This window comes from Vitis riparia, unplaced genomic scaffold, assembly GCF_004353265.1.
Source record: "Vitis riparia cultivar Riparia Gloire de Montpellier isolate 1030 unplaced genomic scaffold, EGFV_Vit.rip_1.0 scaffold573_pilon_pilon, whole genome shotgun sequence".
Taxonomy (NCBI): Eukaryota; Viridiplantae; Streptophyta; class Magnoliopsida; order Vitales; family Vitaceae; genus Vitis; species Vitis riparia.
In genome coordinates, this window is record NW_023269704.1 from 9,842 (window position 1) to 27,545 (window position 17,704).

A 17,704-nucleotide genomic window follows, 5' to 3' on the forward strand; every position below is an offset into this window, starting at 1 on the left:
CCTCAAGAGATATCTTACTCTTGAACTCTCCAAGTGATACCTCACACCTGATAAATTCTAAGTGATACCTCATACTTGAATTTTTCTCTCAAGTGATACCCCATACTTGAGCCCATCTCACGAGGTATACAAGAAAAGATTTGATAAGAATAAAACTCCTATAGCCAGTTCACAATTTTAGCATAATAAAATACGAGAAAATTAGGGTTGAATGGTTTACTAAGATGAAATGCAAGTTCTTTATTTAGTATGCATAGGATTTAAAAAGCCTAGGCTAGTTATGCATGTTCCTAATCTAATTTGGCCATGAGAAATGGAGAGATTCGAGTTTTTTCCATCATTAATTGTTGTAAATGCAAGAAACTCGACCACATCAAGTATGATTTCCCTATTTAAAAAAAAACATGTAGCAAAGAAGGGACCTTGGTCTAAAAAAAATTTTCTATCTGACTTTAGAGTTATTTACATCGATTGGAATCGATCCGAGAACATTCAAATCAAAGGTATGTGGTTTTAATATCTAGATCTATGATTATTATTTTTGGCTTTTGATTTCCTTGTTTTTCCATTGCAATAGATTTAGAGAGTCTAGGATATATTTTCATGCACCCTATGAGATGCATGGCATGGGGATAGAGTGATTCGGGGTTCCCAATAACTCCTAGTCTAGTAAGGAGTTTGTGGTGCCACTCTATAAATAAAGAGGATTGGAAGGCCTCCTAAGAGAGACTAGAAATAGATTATGATGGAGACTGAAGTAACCAAACCTATTATGGGAGTCTAGCTAATGTCTTGTATTCTTATTCAGTAAGTTAATAAAATACAAGTTAAGGTTAGAGCCTTATAAACCTCATTTGTGCTTTGTGTATTGTTGTCATCTTGTAGGAAAATATATAAGCTTGCTTAGAGGGCTTCTAAATGTTACATAGATGTGAACACTTGTGTGAAAAATTTTCACCAGGGATAATAGCCTCATTGATGGTGTGTTGCCCATAATCCATGGGTCCACATTTTCCTAAATAGTTATGACTTAGTGTTGGGTGTTGCACAAATGAGCCTTGACTTGAATATTTGTGTAATGTATTCTTCTTGATTTAATGGGAAATCGAGGTCAAACTTTTATAGGCTTATCTACTTATGACCCTTCAAGATAAAGCTTGTTCAATAGTGATAATGTTGTAGAAAGCTTTTGGAGTTAGTTCTTAGATGTAATTCTTTAATTTGCATAAGAGTATCTATAACACTCCATGTACACTATAAATATTAGTGTATAATGTAGCCGTTTTATTAAGCTCTAAAGAGTGTCTAGAGTCCACAGGGTTCTCGAACATTATTTGGGTGTTGATAAATAAGTCGTCATTTAGCTATGGAAACCCACATTTAGCCATGGAAGCATTGTTAACCTTTCATTATGCAACAAAGCCTCCATTCATTGAAACCTGCAAAGTTCAACAACAGCTTGCTACCCTTAATATACCAGCAAAGACATTCTTATTGAATCCTATCCAGTTTTTGGGTCCATGTGTGCCCACAAGTATTAATGTTCAGGTGATTAATTTGTTGAAACTATGGAGGACTAAGCAATGTTTTATTCAAATTAATATAGCATTCGACAGAATTCAAAACCTCAATTGGGAGGTAATTGATGGAGATTGGCCTTTTCATTTTTCATTGATTTCTCCACAGGTAGCAGCAAAAATTATAGCAAGCACCAATAAATCCCTATTTTCCAACAATCATTGGCTTCTCTTCTCATATGTGAAAGGGCTTACTTTGACCGGGAGTGGAACTATAGATGGCCAAGGGGCAGGTTCATGGCAAGAGAGAAGGGGAGTAGCTGTAAGCAGAAGACATTTTCATTATTTTCCAATATTTTTTTGCTCAGAAAATGTCATATTAAAATCAAAGTTCTATACATGGCTTAACAATGTGACAAATAATAAGATTTGGTATGTCTTGGGACAGGCGTTGAAGTTTTATACTTGCCCAAACCTAGTACTTCAAGGATTGACACATATCAATCCCCAAAAAGCCCATATCATTTTGACAAAATGTGATGGAGCAAACATCAATAACATCACTATAAGTGCCCCTGAAGCTGCCCCTAACACAGATGGTATTGACATTGCTAGCTCAAACCATGTTCAAGTTCGGAACTCCAAAATTGGAACAGGTACTTTTTTTAGATCTGTTTTAGCCCTCCAACTACATACCTTTTCTGGTATGCTATGAACTTAATCGCTTTCATTTATATCTTTCATCTTCCCCTTCCAACTCCACCTTAAGGTTTTTTTTTTGTCTTTTTTTGTTCTCTTTCATTTTATCCATATTTGCTTGTTTGACATCATCATTAGTATTACAACAATCACCATCATTATAATTTGTATAATGTAGGTGATGACTGCATTGCTATTAGTGCAAGATGTTCCTTTATCAATATAACCGGCGTCACATGTGGACCTGGCCATGGTATTAGGTAAGTGGAATACATGTATTCAAATTTTAGAATAATGAAGTGAAAAATAAGAACTAAAATTCACATTTTGCAGCATTGGATCACTGGGAGATCCTGGATCAGGTGACTTCGACACAGTGTCAGAAGTACATGTACGGAGTTGTAATTTTACAGGACGAAACACTACTGGAGTTAGGATCAAGACATGGCAGGTGGTTATTACAACATAGTTCTTAGCTGGCAACTTAGAATTGAAAGCACAAATTTTTTATTTTTTATAATTTTGTGTCCCATAGGGAGGGGAGGGAGAAGTAAAGAAAATAACATATGAAGACATTATGTTTGACAATGTCCACTACCCAATTGTCATTGATCAATTTTACTGTCCTAACAATGCCTGCAAAAACCATGTAAGGCGTGGATCCCTTCCCAATTTTTTTATATTTTATTCCATCGAGTTTGAGACATGTTTTGCTGATGACCTCTTTTTCTCATTGTCTTGAAATATTGAAGAGCGGTACCAGTGCACTGGCAATAAGCGATGTATTGTACACCAGAATAACTGGGACCTCAAGTGGAGATGAGGTGATATCTTTGAATTGTGGTACCAGAAATTCATGCAACAATATTGTGCTTGATGATATCCACTTAAAGAGCTCAGATCCAACGAAGACGGCTTATGCTCATTGTCTTAATGTTAATGGAAAAGCATCAAATGTAGAACCTTCTGCTGACCAATGCATGCATTCCTGAGCAACCATTGATTTAGAACTCCATAGACGTAAAGAGTTGTTTTATTTTAGAACCCAGTTTGCGCATGATATTTGTTGGATGTCTCATGTAGTGAATCTTATGTTGTAACTCAATTAATAAGGGTTTTGAGGGCTGGATTCACCGAACTATCTTATGTTGTAAATTAAAACTTTATTATCTTTCACCACTATAACCTAGAGTCAATTAAGTATTCAGTGCTGAAGTTTTAAATATTATAGAAGAAATCAACCAGTGAAAAAAAAAAAAAAAGTATATATGAAAAATACATAAGAGTCTGGTAAGGAGTAATTCCAAGAAGTTACTCTTGGACTACCCTTGATAGTTGTTTATTCAATGAACTATCTAATAGCGTTTATGTATATATATATATATATGCATCCATGTATACATGTATGTGTTCTTTTGCCTTTAAAACTTATTGTTCTATGACAATTTTTTTTTCTTTTTTTATTGATGTTGGATTTTGTTTGTAAATATTTTTCAAATAGTTTATCATCAAGAAAAGGAAGATATTTGTTGTTTTTAATAGTATTAATCTATATGTATATATACTAAACATAATAAATGCCACACCCTAAATTCTAAAGCTATATATAGTTTAATTATAATATAAAAGGGGTTAACTCATAATTCTAGAAATTGAAATGCAAATTAAAAAAATAATATTTATTATAATAGTTGAAATATAAGCTAACTATTTATTTTCAAACCTAGAAATTTTAATTTAGATGTACAAATAACAACAAGATTTTTATAATATATATATATATATATATATATTTCCAAATAATAACATTATAACATTTTATTTTACAATTTCCAAGTTAAAATTTTATTTATTTTAAGAGTGCAAATACTATGGTCCAATAAAAGTTTTCAAATATGTCACATATATTGTCTTAGTTGTATAGAAATTTTACTTAGTATAGAAAACAAACCATTTTTAAAAGTTTCAAAATTTAAGAAAAAAACGTAGTGGATTTCATTCTCTTTTCATTTTGGTGATGCTCAAAATAATTTTTTTGGATTTTTATCTTTGATAATTTTTCTTATGCAAACCTTTCTTTAAAAAAATTGGTCAAAGTTATCAATTTATAATTAAAATTAGAAAAATAAATTTTGTATGCACTTAGAAATAAGTTTTGAAAGTATTTTTACTGAATTCAAATGGGGGATATTCAATTATGTGCATTGTTAACTTAATGTAGGGACAAAACTGTGCAAAAACACTTAATGCACTACACCTATAACACCCCAAATTCTAAAACTAAGGAATTTGAAATGTTAACCCCTAATTTTAGAATTTGAAATGTGAGTTTAAAGGATAATAATATAATATTAAGCTAACTATTTATTTTCAAACCCAATAATTTTAATTCTAATATATAGCTAACAACTAGATTTTTATGGTCTGCTCAATTCAAGGCCCTGTTACCGACTTCCAAATAATGACAATAACATAACCCTTTTATTTTACAATTTTGAAATTTAAAATTCTATTTCTTTTAGAAGTGTCTAACATGATTCAAGAGAGGTTTCAAATAAGTCCTATACATTGTCTTAGCTATAGAAACAAATCATGTTTAAAAGTTTCAAATTTCAAGATAAAAAGATGTGGATTTTGGTGTTTTTAAGTTGATGACACTCAAAATAATTTTTCTAGATTTTTATCTTTTAAAAATTTACCTGTGTAAACTTTTTTTTCAAAGAAATTCAGTAAAAGTTGTCAATTGATAATTAAGATTGGAAAATCAAAATTTGATTTGCTTTGAATTAGGTTTCGAAAGTATTTTTATTGAATTTAAATGAGGGATATTTTGTTATTTACATTATTGATAAAATAAAATATGTTTATAATGTAGCTATTGAGTAAATAAGTGATAGTATTATAGAGTAAGTAAATAAACACCACACAACGCACCTCTTTCCTATGCACTATCAATTCAAATTGCGTACCTTAACTCAAATTGTGGACATGTCCTTTTTAAATCATCAACATACCCCTCCTTGTACATCCTCTTTTCTTTTTGTTTTAGATTTCTACACCAACACCGTGGCCCACCTACACAAACTCTATTTTTAGCTTAGTATTTTTAATATTTATTTAAATTTTGCAATAACTTTTTCCTCTATTAAAGGAATTTCTACACCTTAAAATCTTTTTGGTAAACACACCATAAAGCAACCCAAAATCCAACTAGAACTAAATTCAAAATAAAACCTTTCATTTCAAAATTTTCTTTTTATTTACTTCATTAAAACTTTGTACAAGCTATCTAGCAAAAGCAAAAGTAACTTGTACATACAATTATATCAATTTAGTTTTCTACTAATATTAGAAGGCTTTGAAATAACAAAACATTATTCTTCACTGCAAAACATAAATGTACATTTCCTTCTTAAATCTCTTCAACTTAGTATGAAAATAATTTTAAAGAGAAGAGTGAGATATAACTCAATAGAGTTATAAAACAAGTTCTTAAAACATCTTGTACACCATAAGGCAACAATTTATTGTAACATCAATTTAACTCAACAATAGGAAATATAATTATATGAACCAATAATTTTCAAATCATATACTTACCTTGACTAATTAATTTGAATAACCTATAAAAATTATAAACTTAAAAGTATAAGGGGCTCTCACTGAGATACATGCGTCCATTCCCCCCACTTATCCATGCGGAGATCTTCTTGAGAATTTTTTGGGTCTTCCACCCTGGGTACTTTACCCTTCTTCCTTAGGGGCTCTTACCCATAGACCGTTCCCCTATTGCTTTTTATCTTTCATTTCAAGCCACCTTCACCAGTGTTTTGTTTTTATTTTGTCTTTTCATAAGTTACATCAATGCTCCAAGCACTCATCTATATAGCTTAGCTATCAACAAGTTGGTTCCAACAAGAACAAATTGTATCTCAATAAAATAGAGTATACTTCAAACATGAGCAATAGATTTCATATAATAATTCTTGTATTCAAATATCATGCACCTGTAGACCCTCTATTTTGTCCTACTAGCACATGTTCTATTACATGTCCATTTGATACTTTACGATAATTCTCTAATGACCCATTGGGCACCACCTTAGGCCCACTTTGGCACCCTAGGCCCATTTAGATGCACTTGGCCCATTAGGTATACTCCTAGATCACTTGACACATTTTAATCACCTTACATCACTTGGGCATTTTTTTAAAAAAAAAAAAAAAAAACCCTTCAAGGTTACTGGGCACGTTTTTTTATCACTTGGACATCTCTTTGGTTTAGTTTTCACTTAATTCACCTTGACACTTTCCACTTAGGTCACATAGGTCACTTAGATATTTTTTGTGAGCTTAATTCCATAAGATTAGTTTCTTGATTTATGGATTTTTGAGACTAGGTGAGTATTTATATTTTTATTGTTTTATTTAGATTGCTTGAGATGAATTTTCGATGTTTATTTGTATCAGCTTGGTATTTTATTTTTATTTTTTATTTGTGTTTTAGTTTAATATTTAGACTATTGTTACGTGCATGCGACATTTATTTATTTATTCATCCACGTATTTATTTTCAGAAAATTGCAGATGGTCAGGGATCTTGTATTATTATCATTATTATTACTATTATTATTAGTTATTATTATTATTAGTAGTATTATTATCATTATTAGTGTTATTATTAATTATTAGTATCATCATTATTAGTATTATTAATATCATTAGTAGTATGCACTCACTGTATGTTTGTTTTATTATTATTACATTCTTCTTATTTTAGTTTTCATTTTTTTATATAGATTCGTTTACCTTTACTTTTATTTTTATTCTTTTAGTTTATTTATATATATAAAAAAAAAGATAAAGAGGAAAAAAAGGAGAACAGGTGGACTAGGAGGAGAGGCTTTGATGTGGAATAGGAATTTTTTGAAAATGAAGAGGCTTTGATCAGGAAAAGATGAGGGGGAGATTACAAAAAATGAAAAATGGGAGTCAATTGAGAACCTTAGTAGGGAAGAAAAAGGGAAATCAAAAGAAGGAAAAAAGAAACTGAGATGGGAGGTTTTCGAGGAGTCTGCATGGGAAAGAGGCAGGGGCCATTTTCTGGAGGGAATGAAGAGTTTCTCAAGAGAGGATAAAAAGAGAGAACGGGAAAAGAAGAAAAAAAAGGAAAAAGAAGGAAGTGGGAGAGGTTTTGAGGAAAACAGAGAGAACGGGAAAAGAAGAAAAAAAGAAAGAAAAGAGGAGTTTGAGAGAAGTCTGAAAGGAGTAAGAGGAAAGGTTTTGAGAGAGAAAGAAAGAAAAGTAAAAGAAAGAGCTGACAGGAGGAATCCGAGAAAAAAGGGAGGTTGCTGGAAACTGATATTTCATATAGCCAGAGATGACTTCCGAGGTATGGATTTTATTATTCCTGCTGTTTAATTTGCATGCCATGTCACTCTCCTTTCTCTTTCATGATTCCTGGATATTTTAAATTGCTTGAGACTAGACAGTGAAGAATGCTTGTTGTCTGTGGGAATCTAGTTCTGATATTTCTATTTACCATTGTTGCATGTTTGTTTTTACTTTCACCGTCTTGCTCAGAAATATAATATGAATATGCAGTCTTAGTTTGGTTGTTGGATATTTTCTGGTTTGTGTCTCTATTTGACCTTGGACTCACCTGCTTCCATCCCACCAATCTGAGCTCATTGGCTATGACATGAAATGCAATTATGGGTAGTTCATTCCATCCCTTTCGTTATGTGCTTCATTTTCTGGGTGTTTGACCTTTGTTTCCGGATGTCTGGCCATGGAGAGTTGGACCCTGTGAATATGGGATGTTGAGAAGTCTTGGATGATCATGAGATGATATCCATGTAGTGTTTGAACAGGATGTCTAAACGTTAAGAGCTAGGCACTGTTTTCTTCTTTGTTGGGGCTAGGCATGTTCATGTTCTTCAAACCAGCCATGCGGTGTCTGAACGGGGTGGCTGTACCGTTGGTGGCAGCGGCTGAAAGCTGGAGATGAAGCCCTCTCCAGGTGCTCGCTTCAGCTGTGCATGGAGGGGGGTGCAACTTATTTTTCTGGTGGCCGGCCTTGGTTGCAGCCCTGCTAGCGGTTGTAGTGACTTCCTTTGCCCTCGCCGGAATACATAGGATTGTTCGGGTAGTCTTTAGATGTGAGTCTTGCTGGCGGTAGCAAATTGACTGCTTTCCAGCGTCGCATGCAAGAGCTCGTCTTTATGCAGTCCATTCACTTTGCTCCTCTGTCAAAGTCAAAAGGAAACAAAAAGAAAGAAAGGAAAAAACTATTAAACCATGTATTTTATTTACTATTCTGGCCCAAATAGTGTTTTAAAATCCTTGTTTCTTTTTCTATTTAATCTTTTTTTTTTTTTTTTTTTTTAGTCCTCAGATAGCTTTTAAACTTTCTGGAACTCAATTTTTAAAATACAAACTTTGAATAGTCTTGGAAAGTTTAGTTTTTTCCTTTTTTTTTTTTTTAAATATGATTTTCAAACTTTGAATACTCCTCAAAACTTAGTTTTTTTTTTTTTAAATAAAAAAATAAAAACACCATTCTTAAATTCTCAAACTTGCATAATTCCACATCTAGTTTTTTTAAATACTAACTTCAAAATTAATTTTCCCGAAATTCCATTTCTCTTAAAATTCCGGATTCAATTTTCTTAAATTCTCTCTTTTAATTAATTTTAGTTTTGGTTAAATTTTGAATAATAGTAGAAAATTGGAATTTTTTTTTTTAAAAAATAAATTTAGTTTTGATCAATTTTAATAATAATGGAAAATTAGATTTTTTTTTTAAATAATGCTATAAAATAGGATTTTTCTTTCTTTCTTAATTTTGGCTAATTTCGAATAATAGTGAAAGCTTGAGCATTTTTTTTTAATATAAAAAATTCAAAGTAAGATTAATGGCCGGCCATGAGATGTTTCATGTTAGTGGTTTGTTTCATTGAATTAAAAATTCAAGTGAATATGGTGGATCATGTGTTATTGGTTTACATTGTTATAAATTTAAAATGAAAGAAATGAAATTAAAACTAATATCCATGTAGCTTTATAATATTCATGAAAATTTTGTTTGTTTATTTATTATTATTATTATTTTTCTTCATTTTCATAAAATCATTTGTTGTTAATTTTTTAAATATCTATGTTAATTTATATTGCTCCTTAAATTTTTATTATTATTTTTGGTCAATCCACATTAATTTGCATTGTCATTAAAATTATTAATTGTTATTTTGGTTGATCCATGTTAATTCTTTGTAGTCCTTTGAATTTTTTAGTTTTTAATTTGATGGCCTATGATAATTTGTATATACTTGGGAGTTTTTAATTGTTGATTTTAATAACTCATGTTAGTATATATTGCTTCTTGAATTTTTAGTCTTTGGTTTGGGCTGATCCATGTTGGCATATATTGCTCTTTGAATGATTAATTGATATTTCGGTTGATCCATTGTTGTTCAATAGTTTTCTTTAAATATTAAGGTTTTAGTATTTATTTACCTCTTATTAGTTTGGGATTTAAATATCCTTAGATGTTAGTTGTTATTATTTTCCAATTATTCATTCTTATTGAACCTAAATTAGTTCATGTTTTTTTATTATCTCTAGCATTAGTTTGGTTGTTCCTCATTAATTTAGGTTTTTAATATCCCTAGTTGTCGATTTATTTTAATGTTTCATGTTAGTATATACTCTTAATAATTTTAGGGTTAGTTTCCCTTAACTAATTTTCTCATGTTCTAATATTCAGTTGCTAGTTTTCAATATTTCATGTGTAAATAGTATTAAAGTATGTGAGGTTGAGATTGTTTTATTATTATTATTATTATTATTATTATTATTATTATTATTATGTTATAAGATATTCCATCCCAGGCCCACGCTTTGCATGGCCACTTTCGGGATGCGAGTCCCACCGACTACGTACCATCTTTTTATTTATTATTTTTATTTTTATTCTCATACATCAAAAAATATAATTTTCAAAACTTTGATCTTCACGTTTCGATTTTCAAAAATTCCAATTTTCCAAAAATTTCTATTTTCGAAATAATTTTCCAAAATTTCATTTTTTTTTTAAGTTTAATTTTCCGAAATTCCATTCTCGAAATTTCAATTTTTCAAATTTCCAATTTTTAAATTTAATTTTTCGAAATTTCATTTTTCAAAAATAATCCTTCCAAATTTTCAAATTTTTAATTTAATTTTTCAAAATTCCATTCTCGAAATTCCCATTTTCCAAAATTCAAAATTTATTTATTTATTCATTTTTTATTTAATTTTATTTTAAATTATTTATTTATTTTGAAATACCATTCTCAAAGAGATTTCGAAAATTTTCAAACTCATTTTTTTTTTATAAAATAAAATTCCACACTTCCGAAATTTCAAATTTAATTTTCAAAATTCCTCTTTTCAAATTTTTTTTTTTTATATGAAAGTGAATAAGTCTTCATAATTCCAAAATGATGGAATTTATGAGAATTAATTCATAGCAAAAATTAATTGGGCTTTGGTGGGGGCCCGACATTCATAACATTTTTTTCGAAAATAATTCAAGTAAGTTGTGCTCTCCATTTTGTTTGATTTTGATTTGGTTTTGTATGAGATTTTTTACACTTGTCATTGTACACTAACCTTATTTTCATGACAACGCTTTATTACCTACTACTAAGGTACACTCTCACTCTCACTTCGTTTATCATTTCGTCATCATGACTTATTTTTGAACTATGATCATTTTGGTATCCATTGATTTTCTAGTTAATTGCCATGTCTGGTTCACCTTATTTAGTAGAGACCCATTTTTTTAGGGGCTTAGAGGGGTGCTACGGTCTTTACCGTACCTTCCCAATAAGTAACCTGATCCCCGAACCCAGACTTAGGTTTTTCACAGACAGCTTTTCCAAAAAAATCAGGAGTCCATTTAGGGGTTTTATTCTTACTTGTTTTCCCCTTTAAAAATAAATAAAAGTAAGTGGTGACTCCAAGTCTTTTCTAAAAATCATATTTTTCACCCAAATAAACGAAAAGGGAGTCTCGCCGATCGAGTGGGAACGCATCATTAAAAATGCGGGGTCCACAGCACCATCAAAATTTTTACATACACACACACACCATACCACCCATAAAATTGTTTCAAAACTAAATTTATCCAAACTTTTCATCCAAGTTGAAAATTTTGAAAGAGAAAGATTTTTCTCTTTTTTTTTTTTGGAAAATTGAAAATTGAAACTAATTACATCCAATAAATAGACTCATCAAGAGTTGAGATCTACCACAAATTTCTCAACTACATTAGCTAACAAAATAACAAACAAATTTTCCTATCTTAAACAATTCGAATTTTATTAAACAGAAAAAGAAACTAGAAACTCCTAACTTTCAGCTCTAGCTAACTCCTAACATTTCGACACTCCCCCTCAAGTTGGTGCATAGATGTCTATCATGCCCAACTTGCTTGTTAGAAATTCAAAGTTTGGCTTGATGAGTTCTTTTGTAAGGATATCAACTATTTGTTGAGTTGTAGGAACAAATGGAATGCATATAACACCAGTTTCCAATTTCTCCTTGATAAAATGTCTATTGATCTCCATGTGCTTATTCTTATCATGTTGAACTGGGTTATGTGCAATGTTGATTGTAGCTTTATTATCATAATATAACTTAATTGCTTCTTTGATTGGCCGCCTTAACTCTTCTAAGACATGCTTTAGTCGTAACAGCTCACAAATTCCATGTGATATAGCTCTGAATTTTTCCTCAACACTACTTCTAGCCACTATGCTTTGTTTCTTACTCCTCCATGTAAACAAATTACCCCAAACAAATGTGTAGTAACTCGAGGTGAACCTTCTATCAGTAACTTGAACCAACCTAATTAGCATTAGTATAGGCTTCAACACCACATTGTTCATTATTCCTAAAAAATAGTCTATTTCCTAGTGTGCTCTTAAGGTATCTCAAGATTTGATAAATGACTTCAAGGTGCTCTTCATATGGAGAGTGCATGAATTGACTCACTACACTCATTTCAAAAGCTATTTCTAGTCGAGTATGAGATAAGTAGATTAGCTTACCAACTAACTTCTAGTATCTTGTTGTGTCAACTGGAACCTTTTTGTCATTATCTCCAAGCCCAGTCAGCTTCGGTTCCATAAGTGTCTCTGATGGTTTGCAATCACTCATACCAATTTCTTTTAAGAGATCAATGATATACCTCCTTTGTGAAACCATAATCCCTCTTTTTTATTTGCAACCTTCACGCCTAAGAAGTATTTTAAGGAACCCAAATCCTTAATTTTGAACTCAATAAGTAAGCTCTTTTTCAATTTCTCTATCTCTGTTAAATATCTCTAGTGAGAATGATATCATCCACTTAAACAATTAAAATTGTAATTTTACCTCCTGATGAAAACTTTACAAATAAGGTGTGATTTGTTTGTCTCTATGTGTAGCCTTGCTTTTTGACTAATTGAGTAAATTTATCAAACTAGACCCTTAGTTATTGTTTAAGGTTGTATAAAGACTTTTTAATTTGCACACCTTTGAACTATAGTTTCCATCAAATCCTAGAGGAGAGTCCATGTACACATTTTCTTCCAAATCTCCGTTTAGGAATGTGTTCTTAATGTTTAATTGTTGGACTGTCCAATCTAAATTTACTACAATTGATAGGAGTACTCGTACTGTATTCAACTTGGCAATTGATGTAAAAGTCTCATAGTAGTCCACACCATAGGTTTGGGTAAACCCTTTTGCCACTAGTTGAGCTTTGTATCTTTTCAAGGTGTCATCTGCATTGTACTTGATTGTAAAAACCCATTTGCAGACAACTGTTTTCTTTTCTTTCGGGAGATAAACTATTTCCCAAGTATCATTTTTTTTCAAGAGCCCCCATTTCTTCAATAATAGCTTTTTTCCATTCTGGAACCCTTAGAGCATCCTACACATATTTTTTGGAATTTCTAAACACCAAAGGGTTGAATGGTAAAGGAACAAAATGAGGGTAACAATTTTTCATAAGATATGAAGTTAAACATAGGATGCTTTGTGCATGTTTTGACACCTTTGCAACAAGCAATAGGAACATCTAATTTTTTTATTGACTCAGACTTGGACTTAGAATGGCTTGACACTAAAGGAAGTTTACCTAATAACTCATCTGAGGAACTAGTAGAGTTCTGATTTGTACCTAGATTGGACTCATGGAGTTGCTACAAAGTTGAATATTCTTTTATTTGAAGATGTCTCTTCTTTGAATAGACATGAAGCTCATGTTTTGTTTTACTTGTTTTTTCTCTCATCTTCACTTTTTTGTGTTTATGTTACGACATTGAAGGATTAATGGTTCCATTAATTTCATCTCCTAAACTACCTGAGTCTTGATCTATGGTTGTAGTGTTTGGGTCCTAATCTATGGCTATAGTGTCTCAGTTCAAGTGTTGATCTATGGTTGTAGTGTCTTGGTTTAAGTGTTGATATATGGCGCAAAGTCTCGATTTAGATGTTGATTAGTGGTTATAGTGTCTTGATTTTGTAGAGTTGAAGGAATATAGTGATTAAGGGTAAATTCAATTAAAATTGGTGATTCTGGCTCTATTTGGAAAACATCCCACTACAAGAAAAAGAGCAATTGTTGACATATATTTTATTGACATAAGACTATTATGAAACCAATGTTTGGTTAATCTTGATTTTGATGATAACAAAACAAGGTTTAGAACTAATGATCATATTTCAAGTGTGATTAGGCAAGACGGTTTCCAAAGTGGCAATCACAAAGACAAATCAAGCCAAGGAGAAATCATGAAGAAGAAGACCACCTCAAAGAGAAGAGTTTATCAAGACCAAAGCTTCATAAGATCTCTTTGTAAGGTTGTTGGTGCACTAGGACTTTCATGCATTTCATTCTTTATTTATGCACCAAAATCATCCCAAAGTAATATTGTTTTAAATATCTTAAGAATTGGATGATTTCATATTTTCAACTAAAACCTTGTGTTAAATGATTTTCAAACTTGTGTTAAAAGGTTTTAAGTTGAAAAAGGTTGGGTGTTGAGCCAAAAAATGGCTTAACCGGTCAATCGATTGTGCTCTTCCGGTCGAGGACCGGTTGAGGAAGGCCAAAAAGTTTCTTTCTCTCCCAGTGGCCTTCTCTTCCCATTCAAGGTTGAACCTCAAACCGGTTGAGGTCCGGTTGAGGCCCAACGGTCACTTGCCAAGCATTAAATGCTAACGGCTAGTCAACCGATCGACCCCTAGCTCAACCGGTCGAACGCCCAACAGTTAGTTTGGCTTTTTTCTTCTATAAAGAGGCTCCAATCTTCATTGTTTCATAAGTTTAACCTTCCCAAACCTTTCTTGATTATATTTGAGCCTTGGAAGAGTGTTTTTTAGTGCACCATTGTTCTACAACTTGCATATCCTTAGTGCACCATTCAATCCTAGTTTTTCTTGTATCATTTGAGCTTAAAGTTTTTGTGCTAGGATTTTTTAGAGATTATTCATTTGTAAATCTTTGAGAGGAAGTTTCTCAAGTGTGGGGTATCACTTGAGGGGTTGTTCAAGAGTGGGATATCTCTTGAGAAGTGTAAAGGATGCTTGGAGCCAAAAGTCCAAGATGGTGAATTGGAACCATAATCCAATTATATTGCTTGAAGGCTTGGTTTGGAAGCCTTGGATTAGTGGAACCTCAAGCTCGGGATTGAAGCTAGAGGAGAGTGGATGTAGGCCAGGTTGCGCCGAACCACTATAAACTCTTGTGTTTGCATTCTCTCTTTCCTACTCTTTAATTTATAAGCAATTGTCTATATATTGATTATTATATACTTGCATATAATTGTCTCTTGCATTCACTTGTTTAAATTTGCGAAAATAGACCATCACCTTATTCACCCCCCCTCTAGGGTGATTACCATAGGTTGAATTAGCCTCAAATTCCTAACAACTATATATGTCATTATTACTTATTTAAATGGGCAACAATGACATATTCAACATATATGAAAGCAACAATGATTATGCAAAATTTATTTTAAGGTTATCATGACTTATAAAGTGTAACTTTGACAGAAAACTTATAAGTCAGGGTATAGTTGATAGAAAGCGCATCTTATTTAGTATAGCTACTTTGACATGCTTTATGAGTCAATGAAGCAAAGTGTATAGAGTACAATCCAAGAAGAAATAAATAGTTTCTACCCTTATGTTTTGCTTATTCTGATGCCACAAATTGCCCAAACTTATGTAGGCATTATAAGGTAATTTTGATTGTTTAATGATTATAAGGTTACATAAATTATGGCATGCTTTAAATTAAGATGTGAGCATGGTCCATTATAATGTAATTTTGATAGTTTACAGATTTTGTATACTTGAATGCATTAAAGAATTCTATTTGTTGAATAAAATGCTCAATTTATTTGACTAGAAAAATAGTTGTCTAATTTGTAATTAAGAGTAATTTACCTTCAATAGTTAATATGAACATTACTATAACTATATGTTTGGTTCCCGGAATGTACTAAGGAAAGAAAAAAAAAAGTTAAGGAAAATGATTTTCTTATGTTTGGTTGTTCTATGAAAAATAATTAAGAAAATAATATATGATTAAGATTAATTAAAATTTTATATATTTTCAAATTATTTACTCTTTATATTGAATAGTAAAATTAAGTGAAATGAGTTTGAAGCAGCATGTAAAAATAATTTATTGATTTTAAATCTATTTTTATTTTCCATTAATTGTTTTTTCTTTCCATCTACTTTTTATTTTTATTTTCTTTCCCTTGCATTTTCTAGGAACCAAACATAGTCTAAATGATTCCATTTATCAGTTAATTAATTGCCAAAAGTTGCATCCACTTACCTATCAAAAACTAATACGTTTCAGATTTAGTACTACCTAATATGCTCCATTTTCAGGTTACAATCTTATTTTTAAAAAAATCATTTTATTTCTTATTTTATTTTTAAAAAAAAATAAGTGGTGATTCCAAGTGAATTAAATAAATAAAAATTAATTTTTCAAATAAATAGAAATCAATTTTTAAACATTATTTTAAATCAAAATTAAATCGACTAAAATCAAAGTAGGTTCAAAGTCATATTGTGTGACCAAATCCATATATTTCAAAATTTGGATTGAAATAACAACTTTTAGAAATTATTAATTTTTGCCAAAAAAAATATTCAAAATTTTAAATGATGATTATTAAAAAAAAAAATTGATTTTGATATTCAAAATTTGGAATGAAATAAAAATTTCCAGAAACTATAATTTTATTTTATTTTTTTTCAAATTTCTATTTTGATTGTAAAATATTCATTTTCAATTTTTATGTCCCAGTTATTCATTCTTTTTGCACTAACAGTTATTTTTATTAGAATAGGTTTGATTTAATTATAATCTCTGTCCATTTTTCACAATCCGATCTCCTTTCCCTCCCCTTTTGAAAAAACCACCATTTTTGCCCCCAACCCTCTTTTCATATCATCCCGATAACTAAACCTCTTTCAAACATAGCAGTGGGAGAAAGATAAGAGGAATAGAGAGATAAAAGGTCTTCATTTCACAAAGGAAAATTTTGATGTCACATGAGATTTTACCAACATAAAAAACTCCACACTTTAAAGATGCTCTCTGATCTCATACCCCAATTTGTAACTCTAGTTCTCTATCACGTTTCCAATGATATTTCTGATCGAAGGTTTTTTTTCTTTTTTTTTTTTGTACCTATTCGTATCTATGAAGTTATGGTAGATCTGGATATGGGTTTTTCTTCGTCTTACTTAATATGTTTTTTATTGTTTATTTTGTGAAGACCTTGAGAATTTAGGGATTTGAATTTTGAATCGGTATTTCTATGTAGTTTAGTTTCTTTGTTTAGCAGTTGATTTACAATAGGAATCCATGTTAAATAAAAGCTAGATTTTTCTATTCCAAAGTTGTGCATTTAGATGTGATTTTAGGGTTATTTTCTATAGCCTTTATTGTGATTAGAGGTGGAAGGAAGAACTAGTTTTAATTGGTTGTTGTTAAGGTAGTTATAAATCTTAGCTTTATTATTACATTTGGTGGAATCATGAGTTCTTCTTCTATCCAGATGGAATATAAATATGTTTTGAGGGAGATTATTGTTTAAGAATGCCTAGGAAGTGGAGAACTAGTTGAGAGACGCTAAACAAGTAAGTTTTGTGTTTTTTCTCAAATGACTAATACATTCTTGTTTTCTTTATTATTATGTGCTAAAAATAATTTTTGATTATTATGTGCCAAATATCCTTTTTAATGGAATTATCTCTCAGTTTAGTTATCAAATGTGATTTGAGAAATACAAACACATATATACATATGAATTTTAAGATTTATGATCCAAAAAATTCTTATTGTTTTGTTGGGTTTAAAATATTAAGAAAAGTTAAATTCTAATCCATTTTTTTTAATAATTCATTATTAACACGATGTC

General features: G+C 30.8%; 1 protein-coding gene across 1 annotated transcript; it reads left to right on the forward strand.

Moving 5' to 3' along the window:
• The first annotated feature begins 1,386 nt into the window (after positions 1-1,386).
• Positions 1,387-3,208, forward strand: LOC117910066 (probable polygalacturonase At3g15720). Its single transcript, XM_034824123.1, has 6 exons — positions 1,387-1,548; positions 1,687-1,839; positions 1,966-2,173; positions 2,395-2,476; positions 2,550-2,667; positions 2,969-3,208. The coding sequence occupies exons 1-6, from the start codon at positions 1,387-1,389 to the stop codon at positions 3,206-3,208; spliced, it is 963 nt and encodes a 320-aa protein (XP_034680014.1).
• The last annotated feature ends 14,496 nt before the right edge of the window (positions 3,209-17,704 follow it).

Coding starts and splice junctions, on each gene's coding strand:
- LOC117910066 (XM_034824123.1), top strand. CDS start 1,387: ATGGAAGCATTGTTAACCTTTCATTATGCAACAAAGCCTCCATTCATT. Junction 1,840..1,965: donor AAGAGAGAAGGGGAGTAGCT/GTAAGCAGAAGA, acceptor GTCTTGGGACAG/GCGTTGAAGTTTTATACTTG. Junction 2,477..2,549: donor GGACCTGGCCATGGTATTAG/GTAAGTGGAATA, acceptor CACATTTTGCAG/CATTGGATCACTGGGAGATC.